At 44.5% G+C, this 22,040-nt stretch overlaps 1 protein-coding gene across 1 annotated transcript in view; it reads right to left on the bottom strand.

Moving 5' to 3' along the window:
• The window catches only part of ETV6 (ETS variant transcription factor 6), a 143,950-nt gene that overhangs the window by 29,311 nt on the left and 92,599 nt on the right, over positions 1–22,040 (bottom strand). The window contains exons 3-4 of the mRNA XM_034440369.3: positions 3,971–4,135; positions 665–799 (exon numbers count right to left, since the gene is read on the bottom strand). Of these exons, the coding sequence (XP_034296260.1) occupies positions 665–799; positions 3,971–4,135 (300 nt within the window). The remainder of the gene's footprint in view (positions 1–664; positions 800–3,970; positions 4,136–22,040) is intronic.

Genomic DNA, 22,040 nt, shown 5'->3' with positions numbered 1-22,040 from the left:
TGGAGGCTTGAGGAAAGCCTTTGGAGCCTGGTGAGGGCAAAAACACCCCACTACTGTGGTACAGGAGGCCGACTAGGCCACGCCCACCCAGCAACCGGGCAGAGAATCCCTTGTTAAAATTTTTGAAGCCCACCCCTGTATAGGAGTGATCTAAATAGGATGCCACACACATTCCATGCTTCACACTGATGATGTTACCTAGCTGGGTAATGAAACCTCTGCAAGAAAACAACCCCAAACCCAGAGAGCACCAAGGATCCTTCATTTCAAGGGTGAAATCTACTTATCTTCCCTACTGGTTCGGAAGTGCACATGCCGTGCACATGCGTGGACCCTCTGCACATGCACAAACCCTTCTGTGCATGCGCAGAGGGTAAATAACAGGCTACTTTCTGGTTAAAACTAGGAAGTAACGACGACCGGGTAGGTGGGCGGAGCTACCGGTTCTCCGAACCACCTGTCGCCATCGCTACCGGTTCAGCTGAACCGGTCTGAACCGGTAGCATTTCACTCCTGTTTCATTTCAAACATAAACATTCTCCTTTATCGGTATGCTTTCCCAACCCCAAACCCATCCCTTTCTTGTCCTCTTTCTTTCCACAGCATCACCTAACCCGTTTTTGTAATTTTGGTCCTCATAAAATAAAGAAGTCCTTGCGGTTACCTTCATCGTGGTTCTGATGCAGCATGACATCTGGCGGAGCATGAACAGAATTCCCAGGGTGGAAGAAGGGAGAAAACAACATATGAGAATTTCTTTGCTTCAAGATGTGCTGAAGAAGCTCGTATAACACATCACCTGGAAGAAGACGAAGAAGAAGAAGAAAAGTGCCAACTCAGGAAAATGAATTTTTAAAGACTTCGAGGTCCCTAAAGCTAGAAAGGCAGGTTATATTTATTCACATATTTATCTGCATTCGTTCTGATAACTGCCCAGCTCCCAGGATAATAAAACACAGAAGTTCCATGGCTCTTTCCTTTCAAGGTACAAAACTCTGCTTCAGCGGCAGAAAAGTATTTACAGGTGGTCCTTGACTTATGACCACAATGGAGCCCAAAATTTATGTTGCTAAGCGAGACAGTTTTTAAGTGCGTTTTGCCCATTTTATAACCTTTTTTTTGCCATAGTCGTTAACTGAATCACTGCTGTTGTTAAGTGAGTAATACTGTTGTTAAGTGAATCTGGTTTCCCTGTTTACTTTGGTTCGTCAGAAGGTCACAAAAGGTGATTTCGGGACACTGCAGCCGTCATAAATATGAGTCAGTTGCCAAGTATCCAAATTTTGATCACATGAGCATGGGGATGCTGCACTGGTCATAAGTGTGAAAAACAGTCATAAGTCACTTTTTCCAGTTTTGTTGTAACTTTGAACGGTCGCTAAATGAGAGCTTGTAAGTCAAGGACTACCTCACATTTGAGGGAAGGTGAGATCCATCAAATCAGTTCTTTTAAGGAAAGATGGCGGGAATGGGGCCTTGAGGAAAACCAACTGATTTTTTGAAAGCCCTCATGGGCCACCAAAAGGCTATCCACACAAGAGAAGGTCATTTCAGAATAAGAAACTGAGGTCACATGAAGGTAGTGTTGTGGCCCGCCACCGGCCAGCAGAGCTGGCAGCAGATTCGGACATTGACGAGGTTGGGGAGGAACATAGGCCAGTCCTGGAGTCTGGGGAAGGCTCCGATGAGGGCTCTGCATCGGAGGCAGAGAGGGGGCCAGGGCCGAATGCCAGATATCAGCTGCCTTCAGAGTCAGATATCAGTGAGGCAGACGAACAGCTGAAGCCAGGCTCAGAGTTGCCAGATGAAGGGAACAGCTAAAGAACAAGGGTCGACTTGGGAGTAAGGCCACAGGTGGATGATGAATAGCCCCTCCCAGAGGGAATAAAAGAGGAGCGAAAGGGGAGTGGAGTTTGCAGGAGACAATTAGTTCGCCTAATTGGTTTGTGACTCTCCGAGACTCTTTGCCAAGTTTTGAAGATATCGGCCTGGCAGCTCTCCAAGCCAGATAAGGTCTGTGACTGTAAATTCTCCCTTGAAAGACTTTGCTGAAGGTGAATGAGAGGAATTCACTGTTCGTTTAATAAAAGGGGTTTTGTCGGGACCAGGATTCTGCTTCGTGCTTTTTTTGGGGAAGCCTAGGTCAGAACAGGTAGATTCTGATTTAATTTTGGAAATGTAGCAAACTAGGATCCGGATCACTTCTCTCACGTGATCCTGTTGATCTACTCTGAATTTGCTCACTATCACAGCATTTAGAAAACAGCCCTTCTCTGCTACACTGACAGACTGACTTTCAGATAACAAGCCAAAACAAGCTGGCTGGAGTTATAGTTGGGTCAGCTTTGCAATGCTGTGTTGCAGTTATTTTTAATGCTACAACTTGTCTACTATTAAATACTATACTATTTAATAGTATTAAAGATACTATTACTATCTTTAAAACATTCTTCATGTTTGCTGTATACTCTTTCCAATAACATTATTTGCTGCTCTGAGTATCTTGCATGAGGTAAGTTATGAATATTTCCAAGACATGCATTTTTCATACCATACCAGCAATTAACCTTGTAGCAATATGAAAATTGCCAGAAGTCCAAAGAAATTAGTTAAGAATTAATCCTTGAGACTAGCCTTATCTTGTTTTTTTAAAAAAAAATTGGCTAATTTTCTAATAAGATGTACAAATGCTCTAATCATAATATATCCTACCACTGACAGAATATTCTGTGACATTCCAATTTGCAATAAAGATGGACACATGGTCGGCTGCAAAATTGTACGCAAAAACTAATCTCCAGTGACTCCTTTTCAAATCTGTGGCATGCTACAATATTCATTTTTGTACCCTCTCTCTCCCACAATATTTTTTTTATTGGTGACTTGGATGAGGTAAATGTTTATCAGGTTTGCAGATGACAAAAATGAATGAGATAGCTAATACTCTGGAAAATGGAAATAAAATTTGTATGATGAGAATGTATTAAATTTCCATTTTCCCCATCCCACTTACACCCCCCCTCCCCCAAAAAAGAGTTTGGAATTGTTTTATTTTTCCCTTCACTAGGTCTTTATTTAAAATAATGATCAAAATGGGGTTAATATTAAATGGAATTTGTTTGCTGTTAGGGTTCCCCCATCTCCAATCTAAACTAAATCAGGAGGCGTAACCCATTCCTGCAGCAAGTAAAAATGTGTAACAATAATATGAATACAATAAAGTTTAATTAAAAATATTGCGGATGTTGATTCTCCTACACATCTAATCTCTGACAGATTTTACTGTATTTTTCGGAGTATAAGACGCCCTTTTTTCCCTCCTAAAAGAAGCTGAAAATTTGGGTGCGTCTTATACTCAGAATGTAACCCCGCCCACCTGCTGGCCCCCATCCTTCGGCCTCCACGCGTCCTCTTCCTGGCTGCAGAGATTGCCACCCACAATGGCTTGTGTTTTTGGGCTCCGCGCATCGCGTTTACAGCCTCCAAACACTCTGTTTGAGAGCCCTTCAAGTCTGAGGCGAGCGCCAAAGCACATCGCCGCCGATCGTCGCAACACATTTGGAGGCTGAAAATGTGACACGCGGTGCCCAAAATGGCTACCCAGAACAGCTGCTGCCTTCTCTTACCCCTTCCATGCTTTGCCTGCTTTAGTCACTGGAGCTCCCTCAGACGATCAGCTGTGCTTTTGAAGCTGTTTTTCAGCCCCAACGCAGCGCTTGCGAGCGAAGCAATCTTCCGTGCTTTGCCTGCTTTTCTAATTGCTGCTCCCTCTGACGATCAGCTGTGCTCTAGAAGCTGGTTTTTAGCCCCAACCAGCCCTAACCTCAAAACTAGCAAGAGAACTAATGTGTTAAGGACGCTAGCCAGATGAATACCTGGTAGGCAGAAATTTCACCCCCCTAATTTCCTTCCAAAAAATTAAGGTGCGTCTTATACTCTGAAAAATACGATACTTCTTAAAATTACTTACCAGAATGTGGAGATCTGTATCGGAAGTCCTCTTTGGTTAGTAGCAAGAGAGCTTTGCCATTCATCTCAAAGGTATTGCTGTCAATGGTTCTAAGGGAGAACTCCTTCTCCGCCCACTTTAGCCATTGACCCACATCGTCTCTGCTCCAGTAGATGGGTTGCAAACCTGTAGAGAAATCAACAGAAGGATGTCAACAACAAGATACTTAACAATCCCTTGGTGGAGGCCAGCAGGATGCATGATTATGGAGAAATGTGGATAATGAAATTAGCATTTCAAAAGCACAAAAATGCAGGTATGTGCATTAAGTTAGAGAAGCTAGAACTCATGGATTGGAGATATCCTGGTCTTCTGATACTGACCGCAACACAGATACTGTAGATTTAATTTAATTTAATTTAATTTAATTTAATTTAATTTAATTTAATTAATTCAATTTATATGCCGCCCCTCTCCGAAGACTCAGGGCGGCTCACAATACATTCCAAAAAATCATTATAAAAAACATTTAAAAATTAAAAACATTAAAACATTAAAAACTCATTCACGCCATTCATGGCCGGATTTCACCAGAGCACAAGAGCGAGATCAATGGCCCCAGGCCTGCCGGAAAAGCCAGGTCTTCACCGCTTTTCAGAAGGCCAATAGGATGGGGATGGTCCGGACCTCAGGAGATAACTGGTTCCAGAGAGCTGGGACTGCTACAGAGAAGGGCCTCCCCCACGGGCCCACCAGCCGGCATTGTTTAGCTGACGGGACCCGGAGGAGACCAACTCTGTGGGATCTTACCGGTCGCTGGGAGCTATGCGGCAGAAGGCGGTCTCGAAGATAACCTGGCCCTGAGCCATGTAGGGCTTTAAAGGTAATAACCAACACCTTGAATTGTGACCGGAGACCAATAGGGAGCCAGTGCAGCTCGTGGAGAATTGGTGTAATGTGGGTGTATCTAGGTGCACTCACGACAGCTCATGCTCGAGACCAACTGTAGTCTCTGAACACTTTTCAAGGGTAGCCCCATGTAGGTTGCAATAATCTAACCCTGAGGTGACAAGGGCATGAGTGACTGTGAGGAGAGCCTCCTGATCCAAGTAGGGTCGCAATTGGTGCACCAGGCGAACCTGTGCAAAAGTCCCCCTAGCCACAGCTGTCAGATGTTGCTCTAATCTTAACTGTGAGTCTAGGAGGACACCCAAATTGCGAGCCCGTTCTGAGGGGGTTCCCAGGGGTCCCCAACCCCTGGTCCGCGGTATGACAGCAACGGGGCCTTGCAAAAAAGCGAAGCCCCATCAACGGAATGCAGGCAGCACACAAAACCACGCCCCCTCCGGTCCATGGAAAAACCTTTCTCTGGGGAGTTGGTCCCTAGTGCCCAAAAGGTTGGGGGGCCCTGCTGTAGATATTCAGCTCCTCCATTTGACTATTTAACCTCAATCTCTCTTTTTTATTTTAGAGCACAACTCCGTATTTCTGCAAATACGGAGTTGTGCTGTAATCCACCTGATTAGACAAAGAGCAAGATCAGGGGTGTCAAACTCGATTTCATTGAGGGCCGCATCAGGGTTGTGTTTGACCTGGGAGGATGCTGGGGGAACATGGCCAGGGTGGGCGTGGCCAGCTCGACATCACACGTGTGATCAAATGCCACTTTTGCTAGTAGCTTGTTTTGCTAGCACTCTGCCAGCAAAAAGGGAGCTTGTGAGGGCCACATGTGGCCTTACGAGGGTCCGTTTTCGCCAGCAAAGGGCTACAGGAGGCTGTCACAGCCAAAAATGGAGCCCGGGAGGGAGGGCTACATGTGGCCCTCACGAGCTCCGTTTTCACTGATAGAGGTACCACGGGCCGGTCCTTCACTGTTTCCAGGGCGGCCCCGCCAGTCAGATCTAAGCACCCCACGGGCCGGATCCAGCCTACGGACCTTGAGTTTAACACTCCTGAGCAAGATCAAGGAAGACATCCCATACCCTCATAATCTGTCAGGAGAAAATGAACTCTGCCTATAGATCTAATCTATGCACTCTGCCCTTAGATTTAAGACTTAGTCTTGGAACCACAGGAAACCCTCAGAGGATCAAGGGGAGGAGTCCCTTGCTTTCGCCTGTGGGAAAGGAGACTGTTCTAACTTAGGCTTCCCCAGCAACATGAAGCCGAGTCCTCTTCCCAATAAACCCCTTTTATTAATTTACAGTGAATTCCTCTCCAACAAAGTCTTTCCTCTCCCACAGTCTTTCAAGATAGTTCACAATTACCGACCTTTATCAGGCTTGGAGAGTGGCCAGGCCGATATCTTTCAGACGGGGCAATACTTGGTAAGAATACAGTAATGAACTAATTGTCTCCTGCAAACTCCACTCCCCTTTTGCTCCTCTTTTATTCTGTATGGGAGGGGCCCTTCATTGTCCACCTGTGGCCTTACTCCCAAGTCGACCCTTGTTCTTTAGCTGTTCTCTTCGTCTGGCAACTCTGCGCATGCGCACACTGGGAACAGGCTCCAGCTGTTTGTCTGCCTCACTGATGTCTTACTCCAAAGACAGCTGATTCCTGTCATACGGCCCTGGCTCCCTCTCTGCCTCTGATGCAGATCCCTCGTCAGAGCCTTCCCCAGATTCCAGGACTGGCCCATGTTCCTCCACAACCTCCTCACTGTCCGAATCTGCTGCCAGCTTTGCTGGCGGGCTACAACAGAGACACAATCTGCCATTGGGAGAAAGGAGAATCTCCACCTGCCATCTTCCAGATAATAGCACTGCTATACAGAGCAACATGCCACCATGAAGTCCTTTCTAGTAAAGGAGAAGTTCAAAACATAAACTTACTGTACATAACAACAAAAAATATTACAATGTACAATGGTAAGAGCAAAGCCACTGTCTTCCTACACTTTCTGTTTCTTTCTTCAAAAGTCCCATATCTGCAAGGCTACAAAACTGAACTTTGCCATGTATGGTATGATTTTAGTGTCTTCACCTGCAAGCCAACAGATGAGTCTTCAGCTCCCTGATTCTATCATTTAAAGTGATGCAAACCTAATTGCATTTGTGTTCACAAAATATATTACATTTTGGGGATCAGGTAGAAAGAATAAATATAAACGCACAAAAAATAGAACGTGCACAGACTGCTGCATTTGGAGAACTTCTACGAATTGCTATATTCAACATGGGAGATGGGCAAAAGAAGACTATCTAATGAATCTGTAGGTAGGTTGAATTAGAATGATGGATATGTGTTTTCATAAAGTTAATTTTCTATGTACTCAATCACCTGTACACAAAATCAAAAAACAGGAGTCCACAAATACAGCCAACAGGGACATCCATAAATTTAAGTTGGATATATTGAGAAATTCTCTAATATCACTGAAAATTTATTTTTTAAAAAATCGCCAAAAGACACAAGGGCAACATTTGGCCCCCCGAAATGACATCACACACTGGAAGACGGATTGCTAAAAATACCGAAGATTGTACTTTGCTCTTTCTTGGCAAAACCTTTCTGTTACGAGACAGGTACAAAATTGCATTTCCTTTTTCCTCTTTGAGGTGAAATAAATCAAAACGTTGAACTTTGCCCGTTACAAATTGGTTTAAAATTAGTGTATGTTTCAAGATGGAGTGATGCAACCTACTGAAGAATTGCTGAGGTCCTTCAAATTAGTGCATGGCTACAACCGGATCAACATTGACTCAAATCAACCGTGCCTGTTCTTTGGAAGGTCAGATACTGAGGCTGAAGTTCAAATACTTTGGCCACCAAATGAGAAGAGAGGACTCACTGGAGAAGACCCTGATGTTGGGAAAGATGGAAGGCAGAAAAAAAGAAGGGGACAGCAAATGAGGAGATGGCTAGATAGTGTCATTGATGCAATGAAGATGAATTTAGGCAAACTCTGAGAGACAATGGAGGACGGAGGGGTCACAAAGAGTCAGACACAACTTAGCATCTGAACAAGGACAACCACATCATGAGAAGAAAACTATTTTTTTTTCCTGGCTTTCTAAGTACAAGTAAAATAATTAGATCAGGGGTGAAATTCAGCAGGTTCTGGCGAACCGGTAGCAGAAATTTTGAGTAGTTCGGAGAACCAGCAAATACCACCTCTGGCTAGCCCCAGAGTGGGTGGGAATGGAGATTTTACAATAGCCTTCCCCCAGGAGTGGGGAGGGAATGGGGATTTTGCAGTATCTTTCCCCTGCCATGCCCACCAAGCCACGCCCACAGAACCGGTAGTAGAAAAAATTGAATTTCACCACTGATCTAGATGTTACTTCTGTTAGCGTAATAGCTTGGTGCTTTCTAACCAACTGGGATCCTACGTTGGCATCTTAAGCCAATTGGAGGACTTGATCAAAGATCATGTCCTTGAAGGATGTGGTTCTGAAAGAAATGGGCCCAGAGTTCCTGAACCAGAAAAGCATCTTCATGGGTCGTTCTTTGATGGAGATGAGTGGTCCAGAAATGTTATAAACAAACAAACAAACAAACAAACAAACAAACAAACAAACAAACAAACATGTTGTGTCTTTAACAATGAGGTCATCTGCTGAGATGAGATATTACATTAATGAAGGATCTACTCCGATTATGGCGCAATCAGCTTCAGGCTGAAGCAATGGAAAACAATGGTGAAGCATTGGCCTTTAGACTTGAAGAAGCTAAATGTTCAAACAAACAAACGAAGAAGTGTTCTTCAAAAGATTTGAAGTGTTAAGGAAGACAAAAAGGTGTGAGTAGACCTAGGGAAATTGATTTTGTACCCAGGAAATGTTTCCTGTCATCTGCCCAGGAGAACAGGGCAAAGAAAGTTCTGGGATATTCTGACGAACAAAACTCCATCCCTCAAAGTAAGATCTGGTCCATGAAGTCTTATACAAAAATGACACGACAATTTTTTTCTTTCAACTGTAGCCCTGAAAGAGCATCTTAGTGTCTCAGCAGATATCAACATCCAGCTGATCTTGGAACTAAGCTGTGTCATGACCGATCAGCTGTTGAAGAGGAGACCACAAAGAAATCCCGAAGTTTAGACTAGACCAGGAAGTGGCAGAAGGCAGCAATGACAAACCACTTAGAAACAAGAAATCAATGAATGAATGTAGAAACAAGAAGTTGGAATAAACTCAAGACCATCTTTACCTTTTCTTTTCTTTTTTTTAAAGCATCTTCTAACTCAGGGGTCCCCAAACTTGGCAGCTTTAAGACTTGTGGACTTCAACTCCCAGAATTCTCCAGCCAACTATGCTGGAGCTATGCTGGCTGGAGAATTCTGGGAGTTGAAGTCCACAAGTCTTAAAGCTGCCAAGTTTGAAGACCTCTGTTCTAACAAATAGGCAAGGTAAATGGATGTGTGCGCTATGGGGGACAATTAAGATAGCTGCATATGTTACCTGCAGTTGTCTTTTTCCATGTTCTCTTATGAATTTGCTGCAAATGAATACTCTGCACCTTGATACCAAGCAACTGGTGAGCCTGAGTGACAGCCAGCATGGAGTTTTGCAAGACGCTTTTGTACTTTTTCAGACAACTATTGTGATACTTGTGCCAAAGTGGCAAATTCTTCTGTTTGGTTGCAAACCCGGTGGAAGGACTGTATAAAACACTTTGCAAGAAGGCAACAGAGGAGATTTGGAGGAGCAAATTTGGAGGGTGGGCTGTGCGCTCGGGCCACCATAGGCGCCCCGACATGAGTGACATTTAGCTGACCACGCCCCCCCCGCACACGCTCAAACACAACCCTGATGCGGCCCTCAATGAAATCGAGTTTGACATCCCTGTCCTACAGTTATTCGTCCTGGAAAGACTTCATTTTTCCAGGCCAAAGCAATTTATCATCATAATCCTTCTCCTTGAACCTTTTCATGAATTGAGTAGTTTAACAGGAGCCTCTTAAATTTTAAAGTTTGCAGCAAGCTGTCCAGGCTTCACCACCACTAATTTTAGTGTGGATGTCCCTCGGATTTTTATTTCTTCCCATCCCACTGCTATGCCTCAGGCAAAAAAGCAAAACAATTTCTCATTGAATTGACAGAGCTCAGATGTGAATAGATTGAGGATATACGCTAGTCTGAGGCTGCGCATCTTCTACCATGTTTCCCTGAAAATAAGACCCTGTCTTATATTTTTTGAACCCCGAAAAATATCGCTTGGCCTTATTTTTGGGGAAGTCTTATTATTTGGGGGGGGTGGAGAGGAAAGGAGAGGAGAGAGGGGAGAGCAAGGGAGGGGAAAAGAGAAGAGAAAAGAAGGGGAGGGGAGAGGAGAGAAGAGGAGAAAAGAGGAGAGGAGAGGAGAGGAAGGGAGGGGAGGGGAAAGGAGAGGAGAGGAGAGGAGAGGAGAGGAGAGGAGAGGAGAGGAGAGGAAGGGAGGGGAGGGGAGGGGAGAGGAGAGGAGAAAAGAAGGGGAGGAAAGAGGAGAGGAGAGCAGAGGGGAGAGGAGAGGAAAGGAAGGGAGGGGAGGGGAGAGGAGATGAGAGGAGAAGAGAGGAGAGGAGAGGAGAAAAGAAGGGGAGAGGAGAGGAGAGGAAAAAAGAAGAGGAGAGGAGAGGAAAAGAAAAGGGGAGGAAAGGAAAGGAAAGGGAGGGAGGGGAGGGGAGAGGAGAGGAGAGCAGAAAAGAAGGGGAGGGGAGAGGAAGCGAGGGGAGGGGAGGGGAGAGGAGAGGAGAAAAGAAGGGGAGAGGAGAGGAGAGGAAAAAAGAAGAGGAGAGGAGAGGAGAGGAGAGGAAAAGAAAAGGAGAGGAGAGGAAAGGAAGGGAGGGGAGGGGAGAGGAGAGGAGAGGGGAGGGAAGGAAGGGAAGGGAAGGAAAAATGAGCTGAGATGTTTCAGAACATTTCAACAAGTGGGTAGCAGAAAGGAAAGATGGGGTGGGAAAGTAAACACATGCACAAAGGTATCAAATGTGTGTGTGTGTGTGTGTGTGTGTGTGTGTGAGAGAGAGAGATAAATCCTGCACATCACAAGCAAAGTGGGGGGAGCATTTTGATGCTAATTATAACCTACAAACTCTTGTTGAGCCACACAGTCTTGGCAAAACACGGCAGCTTTTGAAATCAAGCTAGAAAGGATAGCCACGGGGGCATTTCAGAACAGAAGATTGGAATAAAGGAAAGTGGGCTATTTTGGCAGCCTGGTATTTCAAAACGATGAATCAACTCTCAACCTTTTGAAAGCCATAGACTGCTAACAGAAATAGAGATGTGGCTGTTGGTGCTTTGTTGTTTCCAAGCATTCGGATCTACAATGCCAGGCTTATATTTTATTCAACACCATGAGGGCTAGGAACTTATTTTTACAAATGCATTGCATTCCAATATTTTAGATAAGGGTGTATTTTTTTTTTTGAGGCTCAGAATTCTTTTTCTCAACTGAAGTTTAAAAAAAAAAATATAGGTAGTCCTTGACTTACAACAGTTCATTTAGTGACCATTCAAAGTTACAACGGGCCTGAAAAAAGTGACTTATTACTACCCTGTTTCCTCGAAATTAAGACCCAACCGGAAAATAAGCCCTAGCATGATTTTTCAGGATGCTCGTAATATAAGCCCTACCCCCAAAATAAGCCCCAGTTAAGATTGTCAGCCAGATGGATGTATTTAGTACCGTATTTTCCCCAAAATAAGACCTCACCAGAAAATAAGCCCTAATGAATCTTTTGGAGCAAAAATTAATATAAGACCCAGTCTTATTTTCAGGGAAACACGGTATTTTTCACACTTATGACCATTGCAGCATCCCCACGGCCACATGACAACTGATTCATATATTTATGACAGTTTCAGGGCCTTGGGCTCCTGAAATCACATCTTGAGACCTTCCAACAAGCACAGTCAACGGGGAAGCCAGATTCACTGAACAACGGTGTTACTAATTTAATAACTGCATTGGTTCACTTAACAACAATGGCAAGAAAGGTCGTAAAATGGGGCAAAATTCACTTAACAACTGTTTCACTTAACGACTGAATTTTTGGGCTCAATTGTGGTCATTAAGTCAAAGACTACCTGTACTTTAAAACCACCAGAGAGAGAGAGAACTCACACCCAACATAGGTAGGCTGTTCCACTCACTTAGCAACAGAAGTGTTAAGCTCAACTGTGGTCGTAAGTCGAGAACTGTATTGGTTAGAAACATGCCAAGAGGCCTTCATCCTGAAGTGGGTAGACAATGGCTAAAAATGATGATGATGATGATGATGATATATGTATATAATATAAATCGTGTAAGAGGAAAGGCATATAAAAAGAAACGGAATAAAGTATGATTAGTAAGGTGAAAATAAGAAAAACATGAGGTCTCCAATGTCATACCGATTTCAGTTTTTTCCACATACAAAGTCATAAGTAGTTTATTTTACATTTTGAAGAAAAAAAACCTAAAAGTCAGTATTATAGTTGAACCCACTGATCCACAAACTGATTCTGGATCTCACCCGCCTTTATTCACTTCTGACGCTGTACAATTTCCATTTCCATGTCGTATTTTCAATTTTCTGTAAAATGCACGCATCTTAAAATTGCTGCTGATGAGACAGGTATCTGCGGGTGATGTATGTCTGTCAAAAATGTCAAGATGGCACTTCTGACCCACTCCTTTTTTTATATATGCATGTATGAAAAAGGGCTTCTTCGGTGGGTCTCCAATCCAGGTTCTGGATGCCATCTTGATTTTTTTGAGCCTTCCCACAGATATTCCTCAGACTTTTTCTGCTGGACGTTTCTCTAAATTTAGACACTCTGAAATCTGAGTTATGTTCTTCCTGTAGAGATGCACAAGATGATGTCATACTAAATCTAATCAACAAGAAGCGAGCAAAGTTTTTCTCTCTGTTTCTTTTTCGGAAAGGGCCACATTTAAAAGACCTGAGAAAAACCTATTGATTTTTTTTTTTTAAAGTCTCAGAGCCCTTTTGAGATGAGCAAATAACTCTTCGTAACTTCTGGGCAGAGCTTCCTGGAAGGAGTCTTGGTTGGTCCCTTTCTGGAACTAGCCTGAGAATCCAGATCCATCAACCTCTCAGCTGCTGACTTAACCCAGGGAACCTGCCGGAAATTTTCCAATCTTCTTCCTGAAACAACGAAAATGAATTGGGTCTGTGTGGGGGGCTTTATCGCCTCCTCCATTAAACGGTTAAATGAAGGGAAACCATGCACTCTGTTCCTTGCAATAAGTAAGGATCCCTTAAACGAGTCAGGATTTCCAAAACGAGCATAATACATACAGTCCCAGGTGGAGGTGGGATTCAAATAATTTAACAACCGGTTCTCTGCCCTAATGACTGGCTGGGTGGGCATGTCCATAGTAGGCGTGGCCATAGTAGGCGTGGCCAGGGGATGTGACAGGTAGCACTCAGCCTCCTGCCCCCCCCAGGAGCAAAAACGGGTGATGGGGAGGGGGGCGCCGCCTCCCCCACGCCCCGTTTTGGGCCTAGTACAGTGATGGCTAACCTTTTTGCTGTTGCGTGCCAAAAGCAGGGGGAGCACGGGAGGTCACGCACATGCGTGCCCACACCCATAATTCAATGTACCCCGCCCCCCCACGCATGCATACGTGACCCGCCTCCCTTGCGCTGGCCCAGTGGTCCCAGTAGGCCCGTTTTTCGCCCTCCCCAGGCTCCAGAGGCTTTCTTGGAGCCTGGGGAGGACGAAAACGGCCCTCTGAAGGCCGGAAACGGCATGTTTCCTGACTTCCAGTGGGACCGAAAGGCCCGAAAATCAGGTGGCTGGTGCGCTCTTGCGCGCTGGAGCTAAGATAGGGCAACACTCACGTGCCCACAGATATGGCTCCACGTGCCACCTGTGGCACGCGTGCCATAGGTTCGCCATCACGGGCCTAGTAGGTCTCCCTGCAGCCTCCTGGGAGCAAAAATGGGCCATGGGGAGGGGGGTCGCTGTCTCCTCCTGTGCCCCATTTTGGGCCTAGGAGGCCTCCCTGCATTTACCTGGGAGTCAAAACGGGGCGCGTGGGGACTCCTGGAAGGGGAGGGGTGGGTCCAGCCAATAATTTAACAACCGGTTTGCCCAAACCGGCCAAATCCACCACTGGTCCCAGGTCTGCAGTAGAAACACTCCTGTAGTAAAATCGAATCCAAATTTTCTGTTGCAAAGCCAAACAGCTCTTGGGCTTTGCCCCCATTTTACGACCTTTCTTGCCATAGTTGTTCAGTGAATCACTGCCGTTGTTAAGTTAGTAACACGGTTGTTAAGCGAACCTGGCTTCTCCATTGACTTTGCTTGTTGAGAGGTCGCCAAAGGGGATCACCTGACCCTGGGATAGTGCAACCTACATGGCAGTTGCCAAGCGTCCGAATTTTGATCACATGACCATGGGAAGGCTGGAATGGTTGTGTGAAAAACGGTCGTAAGTCGCTTTTTTTCAGTCTCGTCATAACTTTGAATCATCACTAAATGAATGGTTGTAAGTCAAGGACTATGTATATGAAGATGGGACTGCATTAACTCTTGCATTGTTCCATTACTGGTTTGGAGGAGATGCCCAGAACTCCAGAATTGTGGAATTGTAAAGTTGCCAAAGATCATCTGGTCTACCCCTCTCTACAGGAAAAAAAAAAAACCAATTAAGAGGTAACTGTCCAGCCTTCAAAGCAGTCCTCGACTTACAACAGTTCATTTAGTGACCATTCAAAGTTACAACGGCACTGGAAAAAAAGTGACTTATGACCATTTTTCACAGTTACAACTTTTGCAGCATCCCGATCAGAGGTGGGTTGCCCCCCGTTCGGACCGGTTCGCAAGAACCGGTAGTAAAACCGATAGGAGTCTCCGCCCACTGACCCGGACGTCATCAGAAATGATCTGCGCATGTGCAGAAGAGCGTGCGCGAGCATGATGCGAACCGGTAGTAAAGGTTAAGTAGAACCCACCCCTGATCCCGATGCACAAGTGATCAAAATTCAGATGCTAGGCAACTGCTTCATACTTATGACCACTGCAGCATCCCAGGGTCATGTGATCGATCCACCTTTTGTGACTTTCTCACAAGCGAAGTCAACGGGGAAGCCAGATTCACTTAACAACTGGGTTACTAACTTATCAACTGCAGTGAGTCACTTAACGACTGTGGCAAGGAAGGTGATTAAATAGACCAAAACCCACTTAACAACTGAATTTTTGGGCTCAATTGTGGTCATTAAGTCAAGGACTTGATAGTACAGTGGTTTAGTGCACCCTGTTATTAACACAGCTGCCTGCAATTTCTGCTGGTTCGAATCTCTCCAAGGCTCAAGGTTGACTCAGCCTTCCATCCTTTCTAAGGTAGGTGAAATGAGGACCCAGTTTGTGGGGGCAATAAGCTGACTTTGTATAAAATATACAAAAGAATGAAGGCTATTGCTTAACGCATTGTAAGCCGCCCTGAGTCTCTGGAGATGGGCGGCATATAAATCAAATTAAATAATAATAAAAAAAGGACTACCTGTACTTTAAAACCACTAGAGAGAGAGAGAACTCACACCCAACATAGGTAGACTGTTCCATTCCTTATTTGGATTATAAGGAAGTGTTCTCCTTATATTTAAGGAAGAAACCAAGGTATCTGGAACTTTCATCTGTGACCCTGGAAGGGAGTCCATGGCCATCTTCCCATGGAATTCTTTTATTGCACCTGAACAGTCCTGTAATTTCTCTCTTCCATCTTATTTTCTCCAAGCTGAGCATTCCATGTCCCTTCAGCCTGTGTCAAATCCCTGCATGATTTCTATCATCTTCCCCAGGGATGGCGTTCACTTATCTTCGCTACCGGTTCGCAAATGTGAGCTCGCGCATGCGCAGAGCGTTAAAAACGGGGGTGTGATGATGTCCAGGCGGGTAGGCAGAGCCTCCCGCTATCGTCGCTATCGGTTCGCCCGAACCGGATAGAACCTGCTGAATACCACCACTGATCTTCCCCTGGCTTTCTTTCTAATTTGTCAGCATCACTCTGGTGCGGTGATATTCAGAAATATCCAGAATAGATGGGAAGGAGCCAGGGGTGAAATGCTACCGGTTCGGGCCGGTTCACCCGAACCGGTAGTAAAAAATGCTTTAAAAAAGTTAAAAAAAAGATTCCGATGATCACGCGGCACAGCTGATTGTTACAACCCTTTATTTTTTTTTTACTTTTTAAAGCATTTTTTACTATCTATTTGCCCGAACTGGTAGAAAAAAATGCTTTTAAAAAGTAAAAAAAAAAAGGTTCCGATGATCGTACGGCACAGCTGATTGTCACAGCTGATCGTTGGAACCTTTTTAAAAAAATTTTAAAGCATTTTTTTACTACTGGTTCTGGCGAATAGGTAGTAAAAAATGCTTTAAAACAGTAAAAAAAAAAGGTTCCAACGATCAGCTGTGACAATCAGCTGTGCTGCGCAATCGTCAGAACCTTTTTTAAAAAAACTTTTTTAAAGCATTTTTTTTAACTACCTATTCGCCCAAACCGGTAGTAAAAAAAATGCTTTAAAAAAGTTTTTTAAAAAAAGGTTCTGACAATCACGGGCACAGCCAGTTGTCAAAGTTGATTGTCAGAACTTTAAAAAAAATTAGTTAAAAAATGCTTTAAAAAGTAAAAAAAAAACGTTGGCCATGCCCACCTAATCACATGACTCCCCCCCCCAAGCCACGCCCACAGAACCGGTAGGGAAAATTTTTGAATTTCACCACTGGAAGGAGCATCTAATATTGGTTCTAGAGGGTAGCAATTATTACATATTGGCATGCCGAGATTGATGTAAGCAAATCCAAACTTGGTTATCCTTGAAAAGGTAAGCAAGGTCAGATGAGCCATGTATCTAGATTGGAAATGACCAGGAAATACCGGAGTTTTCATCTAAAATAGACGGAGAAGTCAAAAGACATTTTAGAGGAAGAAAAATTGCAAAACACTTCCTTAATGGTTGCTAAGAAAACTGACTGGCAAAGTCCACTAAGTTGTCATCATTCAAGTTGGAGAATTTACTTTTAAAATCAATGAGGAAGTTGGCCTTTTTGGCTTTTCTTCTTCAAGGATAAAAATATTTAAAATTCCATCTATCTGGGAAGGCTCTGGACTTGAGTTCTTTCAATAATAGTTCTTTCTCCTGGTCTCTGTCATAAAAATCAAATGAATAGGTAGGGGTAGGGGTAGGGGTAGGGGTGGAGTGGAGTGGAGTGGAGTGGAGTGGAGTGGAGTGGAGTGGAGTGGAGTGGAGTGGAGTGGAGTGGAGTGGAGTAGAGTAGAGTAGAGTAGAGTAGAGTAGAGTAGAGTAGAGTAGAGTAGAGTAGAGTAGAGTAGAGTAGAATAGAATAGAATAGAATAGAATAGAATAGAATAGAATAGAATAGAATAGAATAGAATAGCAGATGTTTTCTTAATGACCGCCACAGAAAAAGTTGTAAAATGGAAGCTTTGTTACAGTCTCACATCATAATGAAACACAGCAGCATTTGGAGGCCAGTACTTAATACTCATCAGAATTTTCTGCGGCCTATAGATATCATAGTGATCTTCACTATCAGAATTTCCATAAATTGCTTTTGCACCTGGTAACGAATGCAAAACCCAAAGGTGGGCATAAAAAAAGCAAAAAAAACCCACCAAAAACAATCCAATCCTGAATCTTAAAATAATGTTCAACTGCCTGCAAATAGTTCATTTACTATTCCTTTTTTTTTCCCAACTTCCCTTTTCCAGTCAATGAGATGGAGAAGAGGATCGGCATCGCAATTCTAAGCAAGATAGGCTAAATCTAGATCTAAAAGAGTTTGGATGAAAATGGGAGGGGAGGGTGGGGGGTAGGGGCTTGCCTTGACCTACTTTGGCTTAACTGCATTGGTAACCTTGCCCCCCCCCCCATTAAGTAGGCCAGTCCCACTAAAACTGAGAAAACAGTGGCTTCCTTGCTTTTGAAAAGATGACATTTAGACTTGGGACTTCCCGCTCTCGCCTTTAACCAGAAAAAAAAAAAGAAAAAAGAAAAAAGAAAAAAAGAAAGAAATAACAGAGTGGAATGGGGAAATGAAAACGATAGCAAAAATAAGGAAGAAGGAAATACGATAAAGGCATTCGCTGCAAGGGAGGAGAATGGAAAAAAACTTGATGCTAGCAACATCAAGGCCAAGTCAGAAGTCAGGAAGAAAGCTTCTTAGGTGGGGCCTCTCCAATACACAGCGGCAATGCAGAAATACAGCTAGTCCTTGACTTACAACAGTTTGCTTAGTGATCATACGAAGTTATAACGGCGCTGAAAAAAGTGACATATGACTTTTTAAATTCTTTTTCCAAATCCTAACAAACAGTAACAAATTATGCCTTGCAAATTGCTTTGCCGTCGTGGAACGAGGCCAAGCGTTCCAATTCATTAAATCAACGAGTCCGATCCCTACAGAAGTAGTACAGAAATGTAACCATAACTATCCCATAACTGCTCACAAGGAGCTCCCTAGCCCCAAACTTTTGGGAAGTAAGGACCAGTTCCGTGGAGAGATTTTTCTGTGGACTGGAGGGGGCATAGTTTTGCGTGTTGCCTGCATCCCACGGATGGGGCTTTTGCTTGCTTGCGTGGCCCAGTGGCTGGCATGCCACCGTCCAATGCTAGTCCACGTCCCGGGGACCCTTACCCAAGGCTACTTTCAAAGGTCTTTCAGCATCTCAACCAACTCACCGACCTGGACCACCAACATCATCACCAACCAAGGCCACCTGAGAGATCCAGAAGAAGCCCCAACGATGTTATGTGCATCACAACTTAACTGTGCAAGAAAGGCACCAATTGTATAATATGTGCCATGAGGCCAGCCATCCCATATTTTCCCCACTCCAGAGGTGGGTTTCAGCAGGTTCTGACCAGTTCTGGAGAACCGGTAGCAGAAATTTTGAGTAGTTCGGAGAACCGGTAGTAAACATTCTGACTGGCCCCGCCCCCATCTATTCTCTGCCTCCCAAGTCCCAACTGATCGGGAGGAAATGGGGATTTTGCAATAACCTTCCCCTGGAGTGGGGTGGGAATGGAGATTTTACAGTATCTTTCCCCTGCCACACCCACCAAGCCATGACACGCCCACCAAGCCACACCCACAGAACTGGTAGTAAAAATTTTTGAAACCCCCCACTGCCCCATTCCCAACCCTCTTGGATGCCCACTCTGCACACTTTTCCTACAACAGCAGCAACGAGCAAGAAGAACGTTGGTGGGACAAGGGTGGCAGTTCTCAAGGAAGGATACCTTGAAGCCTGCATCTACCCAAATCCAAGACTTCTCTAGAGGTTAGGGCAGGGGTCAGCAACCTGCGGCTCTGGAGCCGCATGTGGCTCTTTCATCCCTCTGCTGCAGCTCACTGTCGCCGGTTGGCTCCACAATTGATAGGGCTTTTGGTTAGGACAGGTAGAGGAAAAAGGATGCCATGCTAGGAGGAGACTCTATGGTGCAGGAAGCGGACTTCCGGTCGGCAGGGGAAAAAGGACGCTGCGCTAGAAGGAGACTCTATGGTGGGGGAACTGGAGTTCCAGCCGGCTCCAGAATTGAGCGGGGGGCTTCTGGTTAGGACCTTTGTGGCTCTTTGAGTGTTTAAGGTTGCTGACCCCTGGGTTAGGCCTAGGCCTTAGAGTACCAGTTCACAACCTTTGGGGTTTGAGAGCCCACCCGGGGGGGGAAGGAGGAGGGGGAGGGATGGCGGGCCGGTATGCATGTACATGCAGCTCAACTTGCACAAAGTTGGGTTTCATGAGCGCATGTGCGTCAGTCCACAACTCGCGTGGCCCGGTTCCGAATAGGCCATAGCCTGATAGTGGGCCATGGCCCAGAGGTTGGAGCCCCCTGCCTTAGAGAGTAGGGCGTTTATCCCATGCCGACTGTCACCATCTTGACTTTTTGGACTTTCCCCTGCAAATGTCCTTGATTGCTACCACATGGAAGCACGGTTCAAAAGAGAGAAGTCCGTTCTTCAGGAAGAATCATCATGCAGGCTTTTTCCACGCTCCTTCTAACAGACCCTTCAGGTTTCATGGCTGACACAGGCTATAAGGAAATTGGCCAGCCCTCTGCAGCTGCTGCAACCTGAGATTTGAACCACTGCTATTATCTGGCCTTTCCAGCATCTGGCTTTTGACAGGAAGCTTCCCCTGCCTTTTCCGTCACAGGAAATTTCCTGTGGAGGAAGCACTTATCAGGCAAACAAAGAGCTTTGGGGTATAACGAAAACAGTCCGTGGCAAGCTGAAATAGCATTTAGGTCATTCTGGTAAGGCGGCTGAATTTATTATTCAGTTCCAGGAACAGAACAAGGAAGTCGAGTTGGAGGTGATCTGTCTTGATAGAAGAGGAAGCATGCAAGTGAATTCCTGGCCCTGGACTATATCTTATTCCAATTTAACATTTGCATCCATATAATTCAGGCGCTCTGACAGCTTTTCGTTAATTTTTAATTCTCCAGAAAAAGCAGAAGAACCATTGGTCACTCTAAACATTCAGAAGAATCATTTCCAAAATAGATCAATATATCTGTATCTATCTACCTATCTACCTATCTACCTATCTACCTATCTACCTATCTACCTATCTATCTATCTATCTATCTATCTATCTATCTATCTATCTATCTGAGCACTGCCCCCTAGAGTCGGGAATGACTAGCACATATGTATGAGGAGAACCTTTACCTTTATCTATATATATATAAAAGTGAAATCCACTCACGCCGTAATCACAAAATCTCCAGAACCGTAAAGCCTACAAACTTGAAATTTGCCACGTATGTTCTCCTTGGCTTCTAGGTGCTCACTAAGAAAGGATTTTTTGAAATGACCATCAGAGCATTAGTATTTATTAGCATTAGTATTATAACACGCTCTGATGTTAATTAGTTAGATGTTCTACTCCCCTTCCCGACTTGAAAATAACTCTGGAGAGAAGGGTATAGGATAGGGGAGGCTTCCGTGGGGCAAGCCTCAGGGAGAGAAGGGACTAGAAAGCCTGAGGGAAAGAAGGGGATAGGATAGGGAAGGCTTCTGTGGGGCAAGGCTGAGGGAGAGAAGGAGATAGGATAGGGGAGGCTTCTGTGGGGCAAGGCTGAGGGAGAGGAGGGGATAGGATAGGGGAGGCTTCTGTGGAGCAAGGCTGAGGGAGAGGAGGGGATAGGATAGGGGAGGCTTCTGTGGGGCAAGGCTGAGGGAGAGGAGGGGATAGAATAGGGGAGGCTTTTGTGGGGCAAAGCTGAGGGAGAGAAGGAGATAGGATAGGGGAGGCTTCTGGGGGGCAAGCCTAAGGAAGAGAAGGGGAGAGGAGAGGCCGATCTTAACTACTCATTAATTTTCAAGCTTTAACGGTCAATTTATCAAGCCCCAACACATAATTTCATAGCGAAGCACGGATATCCAGCTAGTATATATATAAAAAAACTTCTTAACTGCTGCGACACACTTCAAGGAGTCAATCCCAAAGTAAGAATGAATTAGTTCAACTGCCTTCCTTCTATATAATGAGAAGAGAAATTCCGCTAAGCCCAGCTGCAAGAATTGAGGGATAAGGTGGTATTATGAATCTATTCCCAGCTAAAGTAAGAATAAAATATTCTAGACTTAAAAGTCAGCAAAAATTAAAGAATGTTGCACATGGACGAGGCAGCTTCTTCAGAATCTCAGATTATTATTTTTTTTAATTCAAAAAGACGTCAGCCTTATGGATCATTGGCTGATGAGTTTAAAATATTTATTAGCTCTTCTTTTTTTATGTTAAAATGCTTCCACGTTAGCTTCTAAAGAACACACCTAACATCAATGGGGGGGGAAGAAAACATAATGAAGCTAAGTACAGCAATTTATATGCTGCTAAAACTCTTTTTTGTTGTGATCTTTAACTGTGAGACAGTGCAACAACTTTTAAACCAAAGAACCTCAAATGGGTTAACTTACAGAACATGTCCAATTTCTGGGCGCTGAGGCCCATACATCTTAAAGATGCTGAGGTTGAGAAGCATAGATACCATGATTGTTTCTGCTCCAAAACCAGGCTACAACTGGGATGGGGCAGATCTGTAAATGTGCAGCTTTTAGCCTATACACTAAGGGAGGCTTCTCCATGTCTTTGACTTGAGCATCTTGGTTCAACCTTG

This window comes from Pantherophis guttatus, chromosome 7 (assembly GCF_059756535.1).
Source record: "Pantherophis guttatus breed Tessera chromosome 7, ASM5975653v1, whole genome shotgun sequence".
NCBI lineage: Eukaryota > Metazoa > Chordata > Lepidosauria > Squamata > Colubridae > Pantherophis > Pantherophis guttatus.
This window is presented reverse-complemented; position numbering and strand designations above follow the sequence as displayed.